At 35.7% G+C, this 20,655-nt stretch overlaps 1 protein-coding gene across 1 annotated transcript in view; it reads left to right on the top strand.

Annotated features, from left to right (window-relative positions):
* TXNRD2 (thioredoxin reductase 2) overlaps positions 1–19,558 on the top strand; it is a 31,563-nt gene extending 12,005 nt beyond the window's left edge. Inside the window, exons 12-17 of the mRNA XM_079322412.1 lie at positions 6,420–6,556; positions 11,153–11,248; positions 11,463–11,555; positions 12,333–12,404; positions 14,114–14,211; positions 16,438–19,558. Coding sequence (XP_079178538.1) covers positions 6,420–6,556; positions 11,153–11,248; positions 11,463–11,555; positions 12,333–12,404; positions 14,114–14,211; positions 16,438–16,561 — 620 coding nt within the window. The 3' untranslated portion in view covers positions 16,562–19,558. The remainder of the gene's footprint in view (positions 1–6,419; positions 6,557–11,152; positions 11,249–11,462; positions 11,556–12,332; positions 12,405–14,113; positions 14,212–16,437) is intronic.
* The last annotated feature ends 1,097 nt before the right edge of the window (positions 19,559–20,655 follow it).

Below are 20,655 nucleotides of genomic sequence, written 5' to 3'. Positions count from 1 at the left end.
TATTTGGCAGGCAGATGATATCTGGCAAACAAAGCAAATAGGCTTAAATGTACTGCCCAAGAAATCTGTTTTGATGCAGATGAATAATTGGTTTTACTAGCAGCTTTAGCAATCCCCTTGACTACTTTATATTCTTTTTATCTGGCACTACTATTTTAGAGTAGTGGGGATGCATTACTCTTTTGTTTGTTCATAACATAAATTTAAATTATTGTGGTTGTAGAATAGATCTATTACAGGATCAGAAACAGATCATTTGCAGCATTTTGTATTTTGCCCAATGGACTTAATCTACTGTCCAGTTGTTCTGTTTCTCTGTTAAGTCAGCTTTATATCTTCCTAATACCCCAAACAGAGGGCAGGTTGTGCATTGTGACAAATGTTTTCTTTTCCTTCCTGTAACTTCTACTCTCTTAGAAGTGCCTTGGGCTCTACAAATTGTGGAAACGGGCTGTAATAATGGATTATTCTCATCAGAATCAGTCAAACAGACTAGTGCTTGCCAAGAGCAAAACAAAAGCTCATGCTATCTGGACACATAACAACCCTGAAAACTGTAGAATAATTTTCATGAGGTGAGATGAAAATGTTTCCAAAAAGTGGGTTTCTAAGTGCTGTATTTGATTTTTCTTAAGCTTTCTGGTAAAAATGCCTGACCCTTTCTGTGGTTCTGTGAAAAGTACAAAAAGTTGGAGACACATATGTCAAATGTCAAGTCAATTTGTTTACTTTTGTATAAAATGGAAAGAAGAGCTATTAAGTTGAAATAATAAGAAAAAATATTGGTTACTATTAATTATAATGGAATAAGGTTGCATGATGGACTGTTGCAATTCAGTTGTAACATGAGTCTGCTATTTCAATGCAGAGGAACTACATGTATTATAATTCTTCTGATAGATTTGAGTTACAATCCATATTTAGAAACAGCAGAATTCATAGTTTCAGGGTTTTGTGTTGACTTTTTTTATTGTTCAAATTGGCACTCCACCCTTAAGGACTAAACACATTAACAGTTAAAGCTGGTTAATTGGTGTGCAGTCCATATGATTCATTGTTTTGCTCTGTATCAACACACCCACACCAGGTGTCTCAGATAATAGGCTGGGAAACTTGATGGTGTTGAGGATTTCCTGTCTGCAGATGTGCCAGTTACAGCACTGATTGAAGCAAGTCAGCTTGTAGAGTTGGTTAAAAAGCAGCTGCTATTGTTAACTAATTGTAGCTTTAATTATAGTACATATTTCCATAATTTTTAGTAGGATTTTGTGAATAATTTTAAAAATAATTACTGACAGTAGGACATATTTTAGTAAGCTAGGGTACTGTCTCTTAATGTTAACCCTTTAAAAAGAAAATTAGATTGCATTTCTATGACAAGTTTTGTTTTGCTTTTGGAATGTGTGATTTTCTGCTTGTATGGATAAGTCAATAAAAGCAGTCACAATGCTCTCTTTGTTTTTCTAGCAGCTTTTTTGAACTAGTCAAAATATTTGAAGAAAGAAATAAATCTCATTTTGATACATTTTATGTAATTTTAAAGTTTCAGTCCAAAGTTTTCTAGGTAACTGTCATGGATCTGTGATACCTTGCTGAGGGACTACACACTGTAATATTCTAGTTCAGTATAAGATCTTGTTCCTGACCTTTATTTTATTTTTTCAGAGTTCAGGTCTGTATGTCTTTCTGTCTTACTAGTGCTGTCTTTGGCTTCTAGAGAATTCTTCTGAAATTATAAGATTTTCAGGTTTTGAGTTTTTGTTTAGTGTAGAACCAATAAACTTTTACTACTGTATAGTATGTTCCCTGTCCTTAAGGACAAAAAATGTTTGTTAGTTGCCTAATTTACCTGAGTTGCAAAGCAATGGTAAATGTGTGCATGTTCAGAGTAAACATGGGGCCTTCATCCAAGGGAAGGAGTAGAGATTGACACCTTTGTAAGCAGATGCAACTGCTGAGCTGCAGGGCAAAAGTTGCAGGAGATGAGACTTTGTAGGGAGGGTTCATTTCAGCTGTTGAAGGGCTGAAACCTGTGGCTGGAGTGCAGCAGTTGCAAACAGCTAATATACAAAAGGAATTGGTAAGTAGTATTTCCATGTGAGTTTGAAATAGGTGGCAAAATATCACTGCTGAAACTGAAATTTGATTATTCATAAAATCCTTAGAAAAGATAACCAAGTCACTCTATCTCCAGTGGGGCCCTACTGTGCAGAGGAGCAACATTGAATGGATGATTGAACTAAGCAGGTATTTGCAAAATAGCCTGGAATTAGTTTGTCAGAGAATGTGAGGTAGTGTGCTAGTAAACTGTGACAGAAAAAACAATGACCAGCAGCAGATTTTAAGTTCAGCTTTATAAAAAGAATTTTCTCCCTCATGAGGGCAGTGGAATAACATTCTCAAGTTCCAATGCATTTGTAAACTTAGAGGATCCTGACTGTGTCTTTGAAATAATAAATCTTTGCTGTAAAAAGAATTACAGCTCTAAGTCAGTGTAAAGCTGAAGAGGTAGGAAGTTTTGCACATCATGTGCTACCAAGCACATTGTCTTTGTGTCACACTGGACATTAGGCAGATTTATTTTGTTGTGCAGTAAAATAGAATCCTTGCTGTTCAGTATCAACAAAGGGTTAAGTACATAACATTTTTTTGTAATAATTTTTTCAAGGCTTACAACCAAACAAGGAATAACAAGGGAAACAGAAATTTTGTTAGATTTTCTGTGAAAAGTCCCATAAGGTAAAATACTGCTGTGATCTGTGAGCACATCTCTGCTGGGCTTTAGATTTGTCTTGGTAAACACAGTCTTGCCATAGAGTTTTCCATATCTGTCTCTCTTACTAACTTAAATTCATTGCTGTCTTGGAAAGATATGGTTTCTGCAACACTAATGAAAATTGTCATTGCCATTATATCAGCCAGTGCTTTTAGGTATTTTTCTAATACCTAATTCTAAGGACATTATCAGATTTTATTCAGCAAGACTATTTTTAATGTGCTTTTACCTTTGTTTAACCAACCCATGACTTTGAGTGTAACTTTTATGCTGCTTATTTTACCAGCCTGTAACTACAAAAATAGCTTGTTCACGTGCTAGGCTATGCCTCTAAATCTGCATGTGAAGAAGGTTGGATTCAGAACTATTTCTGTACTAAGGTGCTATTTGAGTTGATAGGTGGTGATTCTAACCTTTACTTGAGTAATGATATAAATAGATTTTAAAATGGCAGAGATTTTCTCCAAAGTAATTTCTTGAGACCAGTATGATTTGACAGTTCATGCAGAATACAGGTTCTGTTCAATAATAAATGCTGAGAAGATTGAAGCCAATAACCTACCTCACTTAGAAGTGGTGGCTGACTGCTGGTTTTTGAGACTGCAGAACCATCCTTTAAAACCAAACCTTTGGTTAAAGCAAGCTTTGTGTGGGAGAATGAATGTAAGAGTGAACTGTAGCTTTCTTCTCAGAAAAAGTTTCCAGCCCTCTTCATTTTTTCCAGAACATTGAGAACAAGAAAAGTAGAATTTTAGAAGTCTGTTCCATGCTGTAAGTTTTAAATTTGATTACATGTCGCTTGGAGTTTCTTTTCTTGTTGACTCCAGGTGTGCACTGGATGGCCACAGCCAGGTTTTTGCTCATTGCACCATGAGCTTCCTGCTGAGAGGACTCTGTGTAAAAAGTATTAGTCAGTGCTACAGGAGAGTACAGTGAGCAGCCTTGGCAGAGAACCAAATACTGCCCTAGCACTGAGTAAGGGCCAGATTTTTTTCAAATTCTGGCAAGCATGCTGGAGGTTTATCAGTAGTGGATGTAATGTTCAGAAGCATCCTTGTAGAAATGGTATACTCTGCTATCTATATTATAAAGGTTCTGAACTTCTTTTAGCCTTATTTAATTTTACTGTAGTTAATATTTTCCTGTAATCTAAACAGTAGTTACACTGAAGTGTGGTTTTCACAGCTCTGTGGTGAGTCTATGGGTCTATGAAAGATGAGATTATGGTGTGCTGTTGGAAGTGCAGGAGGCAGGTAACATTTTTAAGGGTCAGATTTGAATTGCACCTTTCTTCTAGATGTCTGGCATAGTATTTTACTGTTTTAAATGAAAGCTAAATCTAATCTTGTGTCCTACACAATTGTACACTCCTGTTCTTTGGCAGTTTCAGGACATCTTCAAAGTAAAAGCACATGAGCTGATTTTAGGCCAAGGGTGGGTTTGTGTCCCTGATAAGATTTGGGATCTTAGAAATAAGCTGTGAAGTCATGCTTTCTTGAAGTTGAAAATGTGAAAAAATCAGGAGTTAGGGTATAAAATGGAAGTCCTACTGAGAAATTATGAGAACTGATTTTATAATAGTAAGTGAATGTTGGGAAACATCAGAATTCCCTGAATTTGGCACTGTAGCCTACCAGGAAACATTGTATAACCATGAGCTTAAGCTGCTGAATTTGAGATGAAGCAATATCAGTAAGTAGAATTCTTGTTTATGGAGGTGAACCTGTGTGGGGCTAAAGGCCAATAAAGCTTTGATTCAGTGTTTAAAAATTTTTTGTTACCTTCCAAATTAATAGTTAGGCAGTAAAATTGAGAGAGAGCTTCACACTTTTTCTAACTCTTAGCTATTAATACCAAGCTGTACATATGTTAAAATAGACTGCAATGGAAAGGTTAAGTGTTATCCTGCAGGTTTGATAAACTCAACTGTTGTTGTCACAGGTCTTTAAATGACTCTATTGATGGGTTTTCTTTTTTTCCTCTTTCAGTGCTGTTGCGTGCTAAGTTTTCTCTTGGCTCTGCCTGGCAGGAAAAAGAGGAAACTAGAAAACCCCATTAGTTGTCCATTTGCAGAATACCCAGGCTTTACTCTCAATACACAAAAAAATACAACGGTAGGAAGTTGTTTCACATCCGAGCCAAGATAAGGTCCTGGAGGTTTATTATTTTTGTTGCCTGATAGCATCAGGACTGGGGAGCAGGGGGCAGAGAAGGAACAGCAGATCAACATCCCATGGGGACAACAGAAGGGAAGACAGACAGATAGCCAAGTGCCGACAGCTTCAGTCAGTGCTCCCAGAGGAAGTGTTGGTTTCACCAGATGAAATTAATACACAGAAGTCTTTACAGAGGCATTCAGATGTGACATTGTTTGAGGGGCCTGGCTATATGGCAGATGTATAAAGCACTGAATCATATGTTTACATATAATTAGGTCTGTATTGACAAGCCAGGTTTTCCTTTTTTTTTAATAATTTCCTACATTAACATCAAAGAGCTTGTTTTTATAATGAAAGCACATTTCCCTTTTTGTTTTGCTTTGCTATAGCTCTGTATTAACATCAAATGCAAATCATGACTCATGCAAAGGAGACCTGTGTGTGTAGATATATCCATGTTCATTTAAAGCCTCAAAAACAGATACAATGTTTAAAAATTTCCTTAGTTGAATATATTCAGGAAACATTTCTCTATGTGATCCTGTGTAAATCCTCCTTAAAAATTTTGTGGCTGCTGCATAATATTGCTGTGCTTATTAATTTTCAAACAAATTGGATAGAATTTAAGATTCTGATTTCTGGGTCAGGAATTGCTTCCTTAGATACTCTATAGAAAGCTAAGTGTAATGCTGTTAAGACTTTGGTGATCTAAGGGGTAACTATGTAGAAAACACTACAAAAATATATTTTTTAAATATGAGATAATTTGATATTGTTGGAATAGGAAGCTGTAATAAAATCTGGACTTAGTTGTATTTGCCTCATTTGTTTTCAAATGCATTTAAAATGTTTCTAAACTCTACAGAAATAGCTGAAATACAGTCTGAGATAAATCAGCATTTAGGACTTGAGAGCAAAGTTGATAAAATTTTTCATCTAAGTTGAGAGAGCTAGAAGTGTTTTAAGGTAAGTGTATTCAGATTACAAGAAACAAGGACTTCAGGAATGTTTAACATTGAACATAATTATTAATAGTTTTTATTCAAAAAGTATACATAACATGCTGTTGGCATTGAGTGCCATTCAGTTAATCTTTATTGGAAATTTTCAGTGTAGAAGTTACTTAGTTTTTATATGTATATTTGTGCTAGGAAACAATTTAGAATGCTCAATAAATATGAAATAATTTGTTTTTTTCACCTTCTCCAAAGGGTGTTGTCCTCCATATTTAGAAAGGATTATCCTCTGATGTCTGTGTAGAGACAATAGTGATTGAGCTCCTTTCCTACAGAATGTCATATCCATACTTTCCACCCCTGCAGCTTTCCCACTATAAGTTTTCTCATATTTCTGCTTGGACTATCAAATAGAGCAAAGTTCTTGGAGACCCACAGTGGAGGATGCCATCTTTTTAGATTAACACTGTTCAAGTTTTCTGATAGCTTTTACTTTATTTTTTTTTTAATTTATTTTTTTCCCTAAAGGCCGAGCCCCTGACACCAAAACTCTCAATTTGGAGGCAGTTGGAGTGAAAACTAATTCTGAAACTGGAAAGATTATTGTTGATGCCAGTGAAGCTACTTCTGTTCCTCATATTTATGCAATTGGAGACATAACAGAGGTACTGAGTCTACATAAACTATTTTACAATAACAGGAAGCCAACTTTGTTCCTGACTAATAACTAGTCCCCAGATGCAGTCATGCTCTTGTATATGTTAGTGTTTTGTACTTTTTCACTTGGCAGGGCTGGAGTGTTTATGCCAGCCACCTGGGTCAGTAATTTCCTTCACAGGGATCCTGTGAAGTATCTCAGCATGAGAGATTATTGCTGATGTTTATCAGGGAATGCATCATTGGTCAGAGGCTAATAATGATGTCTTTATCACACCTATTATCTTTCTAATAATGTTTTTATCACTTCTGACATATGACTTCATACTGCCTGTGAATGCTGAGTGAAAGCAGTTCTTACCTTCTGTAGCTGAGTACATTTACTGGGAATTACTATGACAAGTTCTGTGACTGCATTTGGGGTATTTTGGGTGTTAATTGAGACTAATCACAAAATAGCTTTTTGGTTCCCTAATGCAAAATGCTTCTGACAAAAGTACTTTCCTACAGAATATGAAAAAGTAATTGCTGAAAATATGAAATGCATTTGACATTTTTCATGATTTGTGAATGACTATGCAAGTTAACATGAGGGGTGTGGCTTTTTTGTGGTTTTTTTTAGTTGTTTTGTTGTTGTTGTTGGTTTTTTTTAAGAAGGGGACATAATAACAAGCAAAATAATTTACTTGTTAGAGAGGTAAAACCAGATCCTGTGGTCTTACTCTAGTATTATTGATAATCTATAGTCATATATGGGAAGAATGTCTTGTCATGATAAATGTGCACATAAATACTTTCTGTCTGCAAATTTTCATTTTATGTAAGAGCTCAGATTATCTGCTGTAAATTGGGCATCATCAAATATGTTGATTTCATAAAAAATGTTTGGATTCTGAACTACAGAGTTTCAGGAGGATGTTGTCATCATCTGCCTGCTGTACCTGGAAAATTTGGGCAATATGCAGAATACAGAGCAATGCTGGGCATTGTAAGAGACAGAGTTCTCTCACCTGTTACTGAACTTTATGGAATTGAAGCTTTTCTATCAAGATTGTTTTTCATATAGTGCAGGCAAATGCCTTACAAGTCTAGTAAAGCTAAATACTGTAGCAATATCCAAACAGTATATCTAGATAATTTTAGAGAAGTTTAAAAGATTTCTCATTCTGCTATATTTAAAATATTTTAAAGGTATCTCAAATGAATAAACCTTACAGGTGTTTTTAGTTTCTGAAGAGATGTAACAGATTAAATGATGTCTTGGGAATAGACCTGTGAATTTCTGACTGGACTCTGGAGCTGCCAGAGATACTTAAATCTCATAAATCTGCTGACCACTCCTGACCTCTTCCCTCTGTGTAGACATGTGTTTCTTCCTGTCTGTCTCCATCTTCATGTGGACTTGCCATTTCCTTTTAAATTGTGTTAAAACTCTTTCCTTTTCAGATATTTCTTCTTTATTTTTTTCTCCCTTACACTACACAACTCCTCTGTCCTGTTTGTCCTTTCCAGTCACTCAGAGCTTTGGGATTTTGTGGAGTTCCTCTCCTTTCTTCTCATTTGACATGCAGATTCCCTCTGTACTTATCACTTCTTGCTCTCAGATACTTCCTGAAGTCCACTTTCTGCTCACAATAACCTCCTACACCTGCTTATCCGTGATATATATGCCTTGGCTGGCCTCCTGCTTTCCAAAATTTTCTTTTTAATTTCATCCAAGAAGCAGTTGTTAGAGGCAATGCTGACGGGGCTTAGATTCTGTTGCTTATTTTGCTGCCAATCTGCAGTGTTATTTTGGGCAAGTCATTTCCTTTTGGATGCTTTTTGTCTTCTGCCCTTTGAGGATTTAGTTAAAGAAGAAATATAAAGGTGGAGGCAGGATGCTCTCCTCTTTCCTACTTTGGATCTAAAAAATCATGTCTTCATTTCTTTGATAGTTTCATTTTGTTGTTAAAACTTGGATTTCCTTTTCCTGCTTTTGTCTTTATTAGTGCAAATTTTTGAACCTTAGTGGTTCAATAGACACTTCTAAATATAAGTGTTAAAACCATCAGCACAGTGCTATGCTGTCCAGTGTGCAGTTAGTGTAAAAAATGAAAAAGTTAAGTCAGTGCTCTGTAGAATATTCCCTTAAGCTTTTATCTGCATATTGGCTCAATGCAGAGAATTAAAGAGATCATCATATAGTACTCATACATTTCAAGTGTTGAGAGATAAAGAGAGACTGTCACTATCTTATCTGACTCCAGCACAATGTGACCTGTGTATTTCCACTTGCTAAGCAATGAAGTTTATTGTATTTGAATATTTAAATTAGTATAGTCCTTTTTTTTAAGCAGAATTTATTTAGATAATAAATTTCATTGACATGAGAACCAGCACTGGAAGAAATTTCTGTGTTGGTGCATGTTTCAAATGATATTCAAGGGCATCCTGCTAAGAATTACAAAGCTGAAGAGCTTGCTTGTGGTATTTTCTGGGTGTGACCTACCAAAGGAGCACAGGAAAGGGGATCTTGTTTTGTGAGTGAGCATCAATGATCCCTAGGAATCATTATAAAAATTATTTTTTCCTCTGGTGTTACTGCTCAGGATTTCTCTTTGCTCTGCTCTGTCCATGTTAGAGTTTCTTTGCTACCATAAAGCGCTTTTGCTCAAATTTTGTGAGTAGTTCCCAAGCCCTCCTCCCTCCTTTACCATCCCACACTGAATAAATACTGTATTGCTACCAAATAGCAAGAACTGGTTGTTGTATTTTTTTTAATTCAGTGCCCTGGCTGGAAGGGGAGTGAGAGAGGGGGCAGCTGAGTTTCCTGATTACTCTGAATGACTGTTTTCATTTGGGAGTCCTGCCCAGCTGGTACAAATGGGAATCTGTGTGTGTATGGGTGTCTTGTTGCACCCCTGTGTGACAAATGGAATCCTAATGTTACCCAAGATTTCATTTTGAAAAAAAAGGGGGAAAAAAAGTCTTTCAGATGTCAATCAGTTCGTGTAGCCTCAAAAAACATTATTCAAGTTTTGGCAAAATATTATTTTCAACTGACAGGTAAAATTGCATTTCAGCATTTTCATCTTCTATAATCAAGATCAGGAAGATCAAGCTGGAATTTTGGTTGGAATTCTTTTTTTTTTTTTCCCAATGCTGATATAAACTCTCTCTGTTAAAATCCTTCCTCCGGTAGTGTTCTTGTTGAAAAGCATGGCACATACTATAAAGACATTTTCTCAGAAGGAGGTTTATCATACGGTCAGGCTGCTCTACATCTGTCATATTTCAAAGGGTGTTACAACAAAGATGTGTAGAGAAAGTGGAATGTACAGTATGTTGCTTTGAATAGAAATGAGACCAAAGAGAGTTGTGTTAGAACAAATACACATTACTTCAAAGATTTTTAAACTCTCTTAGGACCTTCTTGGTTAAATGTATAATCCATTGGAGGATTCTTACGAACAATTCATATCCATAATTATCAGCAGAGTAGTTCTACACATGACTGCAAAGTGAATGTGCATTTCAAATATTTACCAAGGAAGGTCTTTAAGTCATTGTTTATGAGGAATTGGGCTTTATCTGTATGGATGTTTTAGTAATTAGTTGGGTTTTATGGAATGCATGGCAGTGCTTTCACAATTTTATCTCTCATTCCAATCTTCTATTCATTTCTGGAATGCCAAAACAACATATATTTCCTGTTACAGAAATGATTGGCAGACATGTTTCAGGCAAATGTGTTTAAGAAGAAACAAATTTCATCTGGTAAATTGCATTTACGGACTTGAAAGTCAAAATTCTGGATTTGAAAAATTGTGACTTGATGTGTATTAGAAGGAAAAAGGAAAAGACTTGCAGCTTTGTGATTTGTCATGAGATGTGGAGGAAAAATCATTAGCCTTCATTAACTATTAGAATTGTCATTTCTGTTATCAGGTTAAATATAATGTTTCAGATTGCTTTTTTGCAATTGGACTTTAAAGTGGTTATTAGTACAGATAAAAGCCTAAATGCCTATTAATATGTAGATAATTAATATGGTATGTATACTGAAGAAAATGGTAGCTAATACCATGTACCGAGTGTACCAACGTACAAAAAAAAAAGCTGGTAAACAATGGATTGCAGTAAAATTTTTTCTGTCCAGAGGAAGTCAGTAATAGTGTCTACAAATAGTCAGGTTTTGTGCCTGTGTTCTGTAAAATATGTAAGACAAAACTTTTTTTTAAGGGTCTGATATTTTAAAAACATTGTTGCTTTAAACTAGGCTCTTCTTGCTTTGAAAAGACACTTTGAAGAATTTCCTCTTGGCTTACTTTGGAGAGAAAGGGTGAAGTGAACAGTCAGCATGTGAATAGGTGCTGCTTTCCAAGAGCTGACATGATAAGATATAAAAATTTGACTTATTTGTGCCTTTTCCCCCCATTAAGACAGACGATAAACTCAGACTTTAAATTTGGATAAAAATTATTATTGCCTTTTCTATTTGGAGCGCTGGCTACCAAGCTGGAATTCCAAAGATTTTGCCTTCCTCTGACCATTGTCCCAGGAGAAATCTTTGGATGCTGCTTCTCCTTGAGTTGAAACAAAGCTTTGTGCTCTCTTCTCAGGGCCGTCCTGAATTAACACCCACAGCAATAGCAGCCGGAAAACTGCTGGCTCAGCGTCTTTTCGGCCAGTCTGCAGAGCTGATGGACTATGACAATGTGAGTTATGTCTTTTTTTGGTAACAACAATCTTTGGCTTTTTTTCTTTTAAAGAATGTTTAAGGAATTGTGTTTTGTCACCTGGAATCCAGCTTTGACAGCAGCCATAGCAGAGATGTGTGCCAGAGCTGCATCTCTCAGTCGTGCACAGGTGTGTGCCAGGCAGCTGCTGCCCATGGCTCAGCAGCAACACCTTCTGCTTCCTCCTGAGCAGGTGCCTACCACAGTCTTCACTCCCCTGGAATATGGTTGTGTTGGCCTGTCAGAAGAAGCAGCTGTGCAGCGTCACGGAGCAGATAATATTGAGGTATGAAAACATTTTAAAATTTCTAGTTGGTGTCATAGCTACCCTGTGGAAGGGCAGAATTTCACTGCTATATCAGGTAAAACTTTTGGTCCCCAAAATAGTGTCTTTACAGGTAGGGAGTTTGTGTCTCCAGAAGTGTTCAGAGCTTCAGTAGTATTGCAGTAGGTTACAGTAGGGACTCTTACCTACTGAGCTTAAAATCACTGATAGGGTGTGATAGTTTTAAAGCAGCTGCCATTTTAGTAAGTTACATTGTGCAGCATTGTTAAATAATGGTTATGTTACTTTCTACAAGTTACCCTTGAAAATATATGTTGTGTTACAGTTACTCATTTCCCCTAGGGAAAATCCTTAATGAAAAAATAAGAATTTGTTATTCAGAATGCAAAAAATACTGTTTGGATTTTGCTGTGGGATGCATTATTGTAGATATCAAAAGATTCTTGGATTTCATTATTTTCAGTAAACAAGGTATTGAACCTTTGTAAGAAGTTTAAAAATGCTGGTTTTTTCCTTTAGTTTAGGTACATTAGTCTGAGTTGTGTTATTTGTGAGAGTTTTTTCAGTTTTGTTTTTATCTAATGATTCTCTGAGAAAGGTTTGTGTCAAGCTCTTACTGTGCTTTCCATATTTTTCTTTAAGATTACCAGGTTATAAATAAATAAAATTTTTTACAAAGGTGCAACTATGTAGTGATAGTAGTTATTGTACTAATAAATACCAGATTTTGACATAGTGGAACTCTCTAACACAAAATGTTATTGTTTTTCCTACCAGGTATACCATGCATATTACAAACCTTTAGAGTTTACAGTGGCTGAAAGAGATGCAACTCAATGCTATGTGAAAGTGAGTTTTGTGAGCTTTCAACTTGCTTTTAACTTAAAACAGGATATGGTACAGCCAACTTTAAAGAGCACTATTTGGCAAAAAAACATCTCAAGGTGGATATTTTCTTAGTGGCAGGTATCTTGAAATTGTTTTACAGATATTAGCATTTTTCAGAACTGACATTCTTCTCCTAAAAACCATCTTTGAACTGCTTTTAAGGTCCTAAGATGTATTTCAAATTCTACAGAGTTCAACCTCTGCTTCTCCCAGCAAAGTTCTTAACTGGTGACATGTAATATTTATATTGACCTTCAAAAATTAAGCATAAGGCTTGCAAAACTACTGTAACTGTTCAGTCTCTACTCATGAAAACAAAAAAGCTCCCAGTTTATACCACAATGCCAGACCTGAAAAGGGCCTTCTTCAGTAATCCAGTTGCTTCAGTGTTAGAAAGGTTTTTGATGCTCTTGCCTACAGTAGAGAATCTTATCTAAGATGAAGTGTAGTGTTGGTAAAATATATCATAGTTTTCTTTTTTTCCTTTTCTCCTCATCATCATTTGCATAAATGTGTCGATCAGCTATAATATGCAATATATTATATTGTTGTGTAAGAAATGTCCATTGTCAATAATTGCAATCAGTTTTTCTGACTGCATTTTTTCATCTCTGAATTATGTAAATGATAGCCATAAGTGTCCCAAGTTCCAGTGTAACAAAGGTGATGTATTCAATTTTATATATTCCCTTTGAATTATGTCAATCAGAGTAAATATTAAAGGGTGAAGTAGTAACAGCATAGTTGTAGTTGGATGATATTTAATATCTAAACTGTCAAAATATATAAACAAACATTTAATTTGAATCTTTCAAACTCTATTGCAAGAATTTTTCCTTTAAAATGCCTTAATATTTAAAGTGCCACATCAGGATTGCTGCTGTTCCTGACATTCCTGATGAAAGAATTTAAGCTGTTACTGAATATCAGAATTTAGTAGATTAGTGATAGTTTAATGCTTGATGGGAGGATGCAGGGAGAGACTGACTTTCTTTTCATAATTATAAAGATGATGTCCTTACAGGAACTAAAACGTTTTCATTAAGTTCTCTAATAAAAGTTAAGTGTGTAATGACTCAGGCTCTCCTAGATACCTATTACCCTTCATCTTTGGCTACTTCTGAGGCTGAACTCCTTTATAGGTTATGTGCCCCATGTGGTAAATGTATCTCACCAAACGTGCTGCTGTGTTTACTGACTGAGTCACAAAAGCACAAAATATCCTGGAACTGGGAGTGGTCATCTGTGAAAACACAGCTGATAATGGTAGTGGTCTTCTGTGAAAATACAGTTCATCAAAACAACTGCACAGGCTTGGAGAAGTGCTGAGGTGGCCACTCAGTGCAAAAGAGAACTGTTCTGGTCATCAGACTACAGGAAGTCCTTTGAAGATTTCATACAAATGGCAAACAACAAAGTATTCAACACCAGAAATTACTGTTGTCAGTGGCTCCCTCGAGTCTGAAAGAAATACACTAAATAAAGTTTCAATTTAGGAAAGTGCTTAAGGACAATAAGAGTAAGACTTAAGCAAGTGCATAAGTTTTTGGCACACTGGAAATAAACAGCTGAACTAGGATCTTGGGGCACTCCAGTTTCATTTAATTCATCTTCATGCCTTATCTTTAAGTGTTCTAAGGAAAGATCTTTTTGTGATGTATTGTTTTCAGATGGTGTGCTTACGAAGGAGGGAGCAACGAATACTTGGCCTTCATTTGATTGGACCAAATGCAGGAGAAGTTATTCAAGGATTTGCTCTTGGAATCAAGTAAGTACAAAAGAATGTCTCCAGCTTCTAAAGCCTGCTTCTTAAGTTATTGTAAGATTATAAAAGATAGCTGCCTAGTTTTGGCAACACTATAAAGAATGCATGCTTTTTGTTACTTTTATGGGGTATTGCATATATTTTCCCTAATAATACTGCAGTTCTTCATTAAGTTATACTGGATTTAGTTACTGGATATAGTAATACTGGATATAGTTAGGGAACAACTGAGGAAAATAAAATTTTGATTTGATATAATTAAAGCAAAAAAAATCCCCAGAATTAAGCATTAACTTAACTAATTCTAATTTTTTCAATTTAGCTTCTTTTGCATTCTGTGTACAGGATAGGAAATCACCATATATTTTTGCAAGTTACTTCTTTAAAAATATATTTGTGCTTTTCAGAAAAACCTTTCTTTACACCTGCCAAATATTTCCTTTCCTAATCTCATCTTTAAATTTGCACAGCCATGGCTTCTTAAAAGTTCAGCAAGGTTTGCATGAATTCTTATATTGCTGAGATATTAGCTAAATATTGTATAGTAAAAAAGAAACTTCTGTAGGATGATGAGAGAGGGAAGATACTTTTGTTTGCAGAAATCTGATAATTGCAATAAAAACCCTTTATGATCTGATCTTGTTTAAATTTTTGCTCAAATATTAATATAGAACTTCTCCATTTGAAGGAGCAAGGAGTGATTCTCGGTCTTCTCTGGTTAAATGGAAAATTCTTGCTATGCTTTTTGTGTGCTGCAATTATTTCTTTTTTTTCTTCCCCTTATTGCTGATTCACATCTTCAGAAATGTTGATTCCTATATTTACATTACAAAGTTACAATTTTTAACTCCCTCTTCAAATAATGTAGTCGTAAATCATTGCCAGTTTTGGTGTCAGTTCATTTTTCTAAATTTGATCACCATTTTACTGCAGTTTTAGTCCTGCAGTTGTGAGTGACTATTATAAATGAAAAGCAGAAAGGATTAAGAAGGCAGGACCACAAGTATCATGTGAGGAGTATCTTAGAAATCACTGATTGCAGTGTACCCTCAGTACACATTTTCAACATGTGTTTGTAGTCCATTAATTGCCAGTGGTATAGATTCTAGAACTACATTTTTTAGGATGTCATTGTTTTGAAGTTTTATCCAAAATAACCATTGAAAAGGAAGCACATGAAACTGGAGTGCTTTTCTGTCTTGCTTGAGGGAAATGAAAACTTTTGCCACAGTAAGAGGTTTTCAGCAGGTCAGATTCCTGTATTGGTTTCTATTGCATTTCACAAATCCAGAGCTTTATACATGGAACCCCCACTGTAAGAGCTGCTCTTCTCCTTTGTCAAGTATTAGGTCTTGCTCCAGCCTCTCCAAAGGATGATTTTTCATCTTCCCTCCCCACCCAGCACTCCAGTAACATCTGTGGTCAGCAAAGATCTTTTGCTTGTCACTGCTTTTTTGGATGTAAGTGGAGACACCAAAAGGCTTGCTTCCCTTTATTTTGTAGAGGGAGATAACATGATAGAGAGCTTGAAACAATCCTTAAATTTAGGGCCATTTCAGCTATTTTTACAGCATAGCCTGCCAGGAATAGCAGTTCAAACAAAGTCAAGTCTTTAAAATGTTACTGGACAAGTAAGGGAATTCAGCAAGTGGAATTTTTGTAGCACCAGGGGTTTTTGATGGGTCTTGTTTGATTGTTTGGAGTTTTTTTTTAAATAAGAGACTTTTTTTCCCCTCACTTATCAATATTTTCAGTGTAAGCACTAGAGACTTTAAGTTCATGGAAGAATATTCTGGTATTATTACCTTCAGCAGATTCTTTCCAACAGTTCTAATTAAGATTTTCTTCCCTGTGTGCATGTGTGCATTTTTTTCCATCTGGAGTTAGTGAAACACACATGTATGTACAAGAAAAGCTGAAGGTTGCAGTTTTGTCATATGTTTTTTTGCCACAGGCTCAGTTGTGACTTAGGGTAAATTGCTTAATTCTCTCTGTCTCAACTCTTATGACAATTCTTTCCTACCTCAGTGTTAGGAAGCTGGGCGTCTACGTGTTGTGTAAGTGCCTGAGAAATAATAGACAGCATTGTTTGAAGATCAAATGCAACTCCTCTACCTGATCAAATGGACAAGAGCAGAATTACTTTGATGTTTTAGGACCTTCTAGCTGCATCAGGTGAATAGCATTTGACTTTGTGGGTAATTTTTTTGTGTTGTTATTTTTTGGTAGATGTGGTGCTACGTATCCTCAGCTGATGAAGACAGTTGGCATTCACCCCACCTGTGCTGAAGAAGTTACCAAGTTGCGCATTACAAAACGTTCTGGCCTGGATGCAACAGTCACAGGCTGCTGAGGTTAAATACCATCCCTGGGAAAAAGGAAAAAAAATCACAAAACATATTTGTAAAGAAAAGGGGCACTTAAAGTGAAACAGCTTTAATGGTTCAGGTTACAGGAATCTTTCTTGTTCTCTGTGTAGAGAGCTTTTTCTCACAACCAAAAAATTTTCCTTGCTCCATCACAGTTCTAAAACCAATGTAGTCCTGCTGCAACAAATCTTTTTAAATGCCTAAAGCTCTTCTGTTGCTAGAAGCTAGAGAGTCATCACAGTATTTTATGTGTCAATGTAACTAAAGCCCAGGACATCTGAGGCCATCTACAAATGAAGCAGTTGTCATTTGGGTTTCCCTGTTGGCACAACTGAGAGGAAGAGTCTCAGATGCTGGCAGTCAGACAGGGCATCCCTTAGAAGTTTGGTGGGATAGTTTGTCCTGCATGTTTGGATTGCTCATTTCTGATGCTAATATTGAACACTGAGACTCTGCATTCACTAGTGGAAGCAAGTTCTTGGAGTGTGTAACAAAGGGTAAACAGTTATCTTTGGGTTTTTTCCTTTAAAATGTAATATGTAAAGGAATTTAATAGAAAATCACCTGAAGCTATACTGCTGCTGGAAGAATCACAATGGATTAATCAGTAGCAGCCTGGTCACAGTGTTATGGTAAGGACTGAGAATGAATTATCTCAGAGGTGCTGAAGGAAGAGTTGGATTTTATGGTGGTGCCTCTGCCTGCTCCTGAAATTTTTAATTCAGCTCAGTCCAAACTAAATTGACACAGCTCACAAATTACTGCTTGAATAGTGTATATTAATCTGACAAGTAGAGTAAAACCCTCTAATAATCCACCTTATGCATCATTTTCTGTTTTATAGAATGCAGAAATATGGCTGACTCTGAAATATTTTCTTGGTTTGTTTTTAAGACTTTCTTACTTATGAGCTAGTGACCATATCTGAACTGACTAACGTCTGGCTTTAATAAAACACTTCTGAAGGGAACTACATTAAGCAGTGATCCAGAAGACAAATGGTCCTGCCTTGAGCAAAGATATAAAATAATCATCTGCAACTTTTTCTTTCTTTCTTTCTTTTTTTTTTTCTTTTTTTTTTTTTTTTTTTTTTTGTGTACTGGCCCAAGTTAGAAAGCATTATTTGTTGCAAATTCTGGCTGATTTTCCTGCTTTCCAGAAGGGGGAGATGCTGGCTCATATGTGGTAGGAGAGGAACAGCTCTGAGAGTGAAGCTTCTTGTGCCAAGCCCTGTTAAGGAGGTAGCCTGACAAAGACAACACAAACCGGTCTGCACAGAATTTCAATCCCAGTTACAGTTGCAATGTTTTGATGTGCACAGTCAGTTTCTTGCACACTTTACAGCAGAATAGTGCCCATTGGAAGCTACCAGCTTCAGGTGAAACAAAATATATCCTTTTTGCAATTAATTTATATCTGTGTTTTATGTGTGGAATTTATTTTTCATTCCAAACTTGTTGCAGTTTTGAAGAATAGTCTGATGATCACATTTATATCTGCTGTTTTAATTTGATTGGTATTTCACTGCTGCAGCAACACAGACAAATGGCTCAAGTGTGAAGTAATTTTGACTATGACAATTGTACCTGTCTGAGAAACTATTAGGCAAAAGGGATCAAAACTTCCTTGCAAAATAGGATTTAACAGCATTTATCACACTCTTATTGATATGTGAATATTAAATTTTCAATTTTTTTTTTTTTTTACTTAAACAACAAAATAAATCCTAAATGTTTTCTCTGCAAATTTTCCTGATATTTTTGGGTCCATGTTTCTGGTCTATAAAATAGGAAGAAGTGATCCCATTGGACTCCAAGTATCATTCCCTCTCAGATCTGCTGATGCCATTTTTTGTCTTTGAAGTCATCCATAAGCTTGTAGTTGACAAGGAATATTTGGGTTGGAAGTATTATTAAAACAATGCCTGAATTTTGCAGCTGCCTTTAGAAGAAATGATGAAAACTTTTATATCTTATATAAATAGGTGCATACCTGCACATTCAGGTGTTTCTGTTTCCTTTAATAAAGGGCCTTATGAGTATGATGCAGCCAAAATCCTTGCCAGATTTTCCTCAGCTGTATAAAAAATAGAGTTCAGAGTAAATTAGCAATTCTTAAAATGTTTTACTTAATATTTAAAAATATGGAGATGATACAGCTGTAAGAAACAGCTCATCTCTGACAAAACTCATAACATTTATGCATGGAAGATTTTCTTTCCAGTGATAACCTATTATAGTTCCTATTGTTTCCCAAAAGTGCAAGCATTGGTGTCTAACCCTATGAAATCTGCTGCTCTTCTCTGTCCTACCAATGCATCCAGCAGACTGACTTGTCTATCCCTACAGACAAATCAATAGAAAGAGGAGTTAATTTCATTCATTGTAAAGTTCAAATTAATTATTTGGGACAGCAAATAGAGAGATCTCAAGTAAATGTGACCTCAGTGTATATAGAGTGTTAAACTAAGGCATGTCATGGTTTTCAGAAGAAACAGAACTGTCTTGGTTTTAGAATTGCTGAGTGGCCTGCATGAAATTGTTCCTGTCTCTTCAACAGCAGCCTGTTTCTGTTCCTCATTTAGTGGAAAATGCTGTTGCCCCCTGAAGTAAAACTAAACGTATAATCCCACCTACATAATAATGTCAGCATCAACAGCAAGACAGAATAATGACAAATATTGTGATTGTGCTTTTTTTCCTGAAGGATTCACCAGGGATGGTATTTAAGAATTGTTTTTAAAAGCCTGACTAATGTAAATTGAAACAATTGATATACATTGCAACTTACTGATTGCATGTGAAAATGTACCAAAAAAATGTAGTCAGGCTTCTTAGGATGCCAGCTGATGAGGATTTGTTTGTCAAACCACACCGTGGTGCAAACAAGTCTGAGCTTTGCTGGGTCCCTCACATGTGTGATTCCAGTATTTATTGTGTTGTGAATTAATTAATGAATAAAGAATATTTTTTTCTAGTAAATGTGTGATTGCACTTGCTTAATTTTTTACATATGGTTTCTGCTTACAATAGATATGGTTTTTGATCTTAATGATGTCTATCTTGGTTGAAGTATGTTTTAAGGAAACAAAGAAGTAGACAGACTCACACCTTTTATTAAGGAAATGTTGATACCTCTCTGTATCAATGTGCAAACTGAATAACCACTGAGATTCTTCCAGGCTGGCTGGCCTCTTATTTTAAATTTAAATTAAGAGAACCTGTAGACTTGGTAAGTATTGTTTCAAATATTGTTTTGTTTACTCCAGCTAACAAGGTCTAACAGGTATTTCCATTGTCTCTGCATGCTGATATGCTTCTTGAAGTCTTGTCAAGAGTAAACTCTGAGTGCAGTCAGAGCAGTGTACAGGGCTACAGTATTAAACATGAGCTGTTCACTTTGGGGTTTAAACCAGAACACAGAGTGGAGAAAATGCATTGCTACAAAGCCAATTACTATCTGTGGGTAGAGCTAGGTAAAAATTAGAAAATTAACAGAGAAATTACTAGGAAAATATATTTTGAACTCTGAGAAACTTCTGTCAGAAAAGTAAAGGAGTACATTGTTAAATTAATCTCAATTTTCTTTTATATCTTTAAGTCCACTGATTTTGTTGAGAAGTTACCATTAAGTAAGTCAGGTGATACTGAGCTTCTGAAACAGACTAGTTTAGTATTGCTTCAGTATATGCCCTGGATTTGATGCTGAGAATTAACATTAACTTTACTCTGTGTAAAGGCATTTCTATCTCTGCATTTTTATTCTATTTTAATTTCCTGAAATATTTCATTGCAGGTTCTAACTAACTAAGATAGCTAGTAACAGTGGCTAAGAAAGGGAATGAGGTAAGCATAATTCTTGATTATTTTTTGCTTATTTTCATATACCACTTAATCCCAAAGCAAAAAGAGTAACAGACAAGCATATAGATAAAATAAATTTGGAACAGAGTTTAGTGCATTATTTATGTTATACCTAATGATAGCTTGTTCTCAAGGTGTTATACAATTAAGTTTTGCCTTTTCCCATTTCTGCATGCACTGTATTTTGTTACATCTACCGAAAATGATTTCTACAG

The sequence above is a fragment of the Erithacus rubecula genome, assembly GCF_903797595.1.
Source record: "Erithacus rubecula genome assembly, chromosome: 19".
Lineage (NCBI taxonomy): Eukaryota > Metazoa > Chordata > Aves > Passeriformes > Muscicapidae > Erithacus > Erithacus rubecula.
The sequence above is the reverse complement of the archived record's forward strand: the minus strand, read 5'-3'. Positions and strand labels throughout refer to the sequence as shown.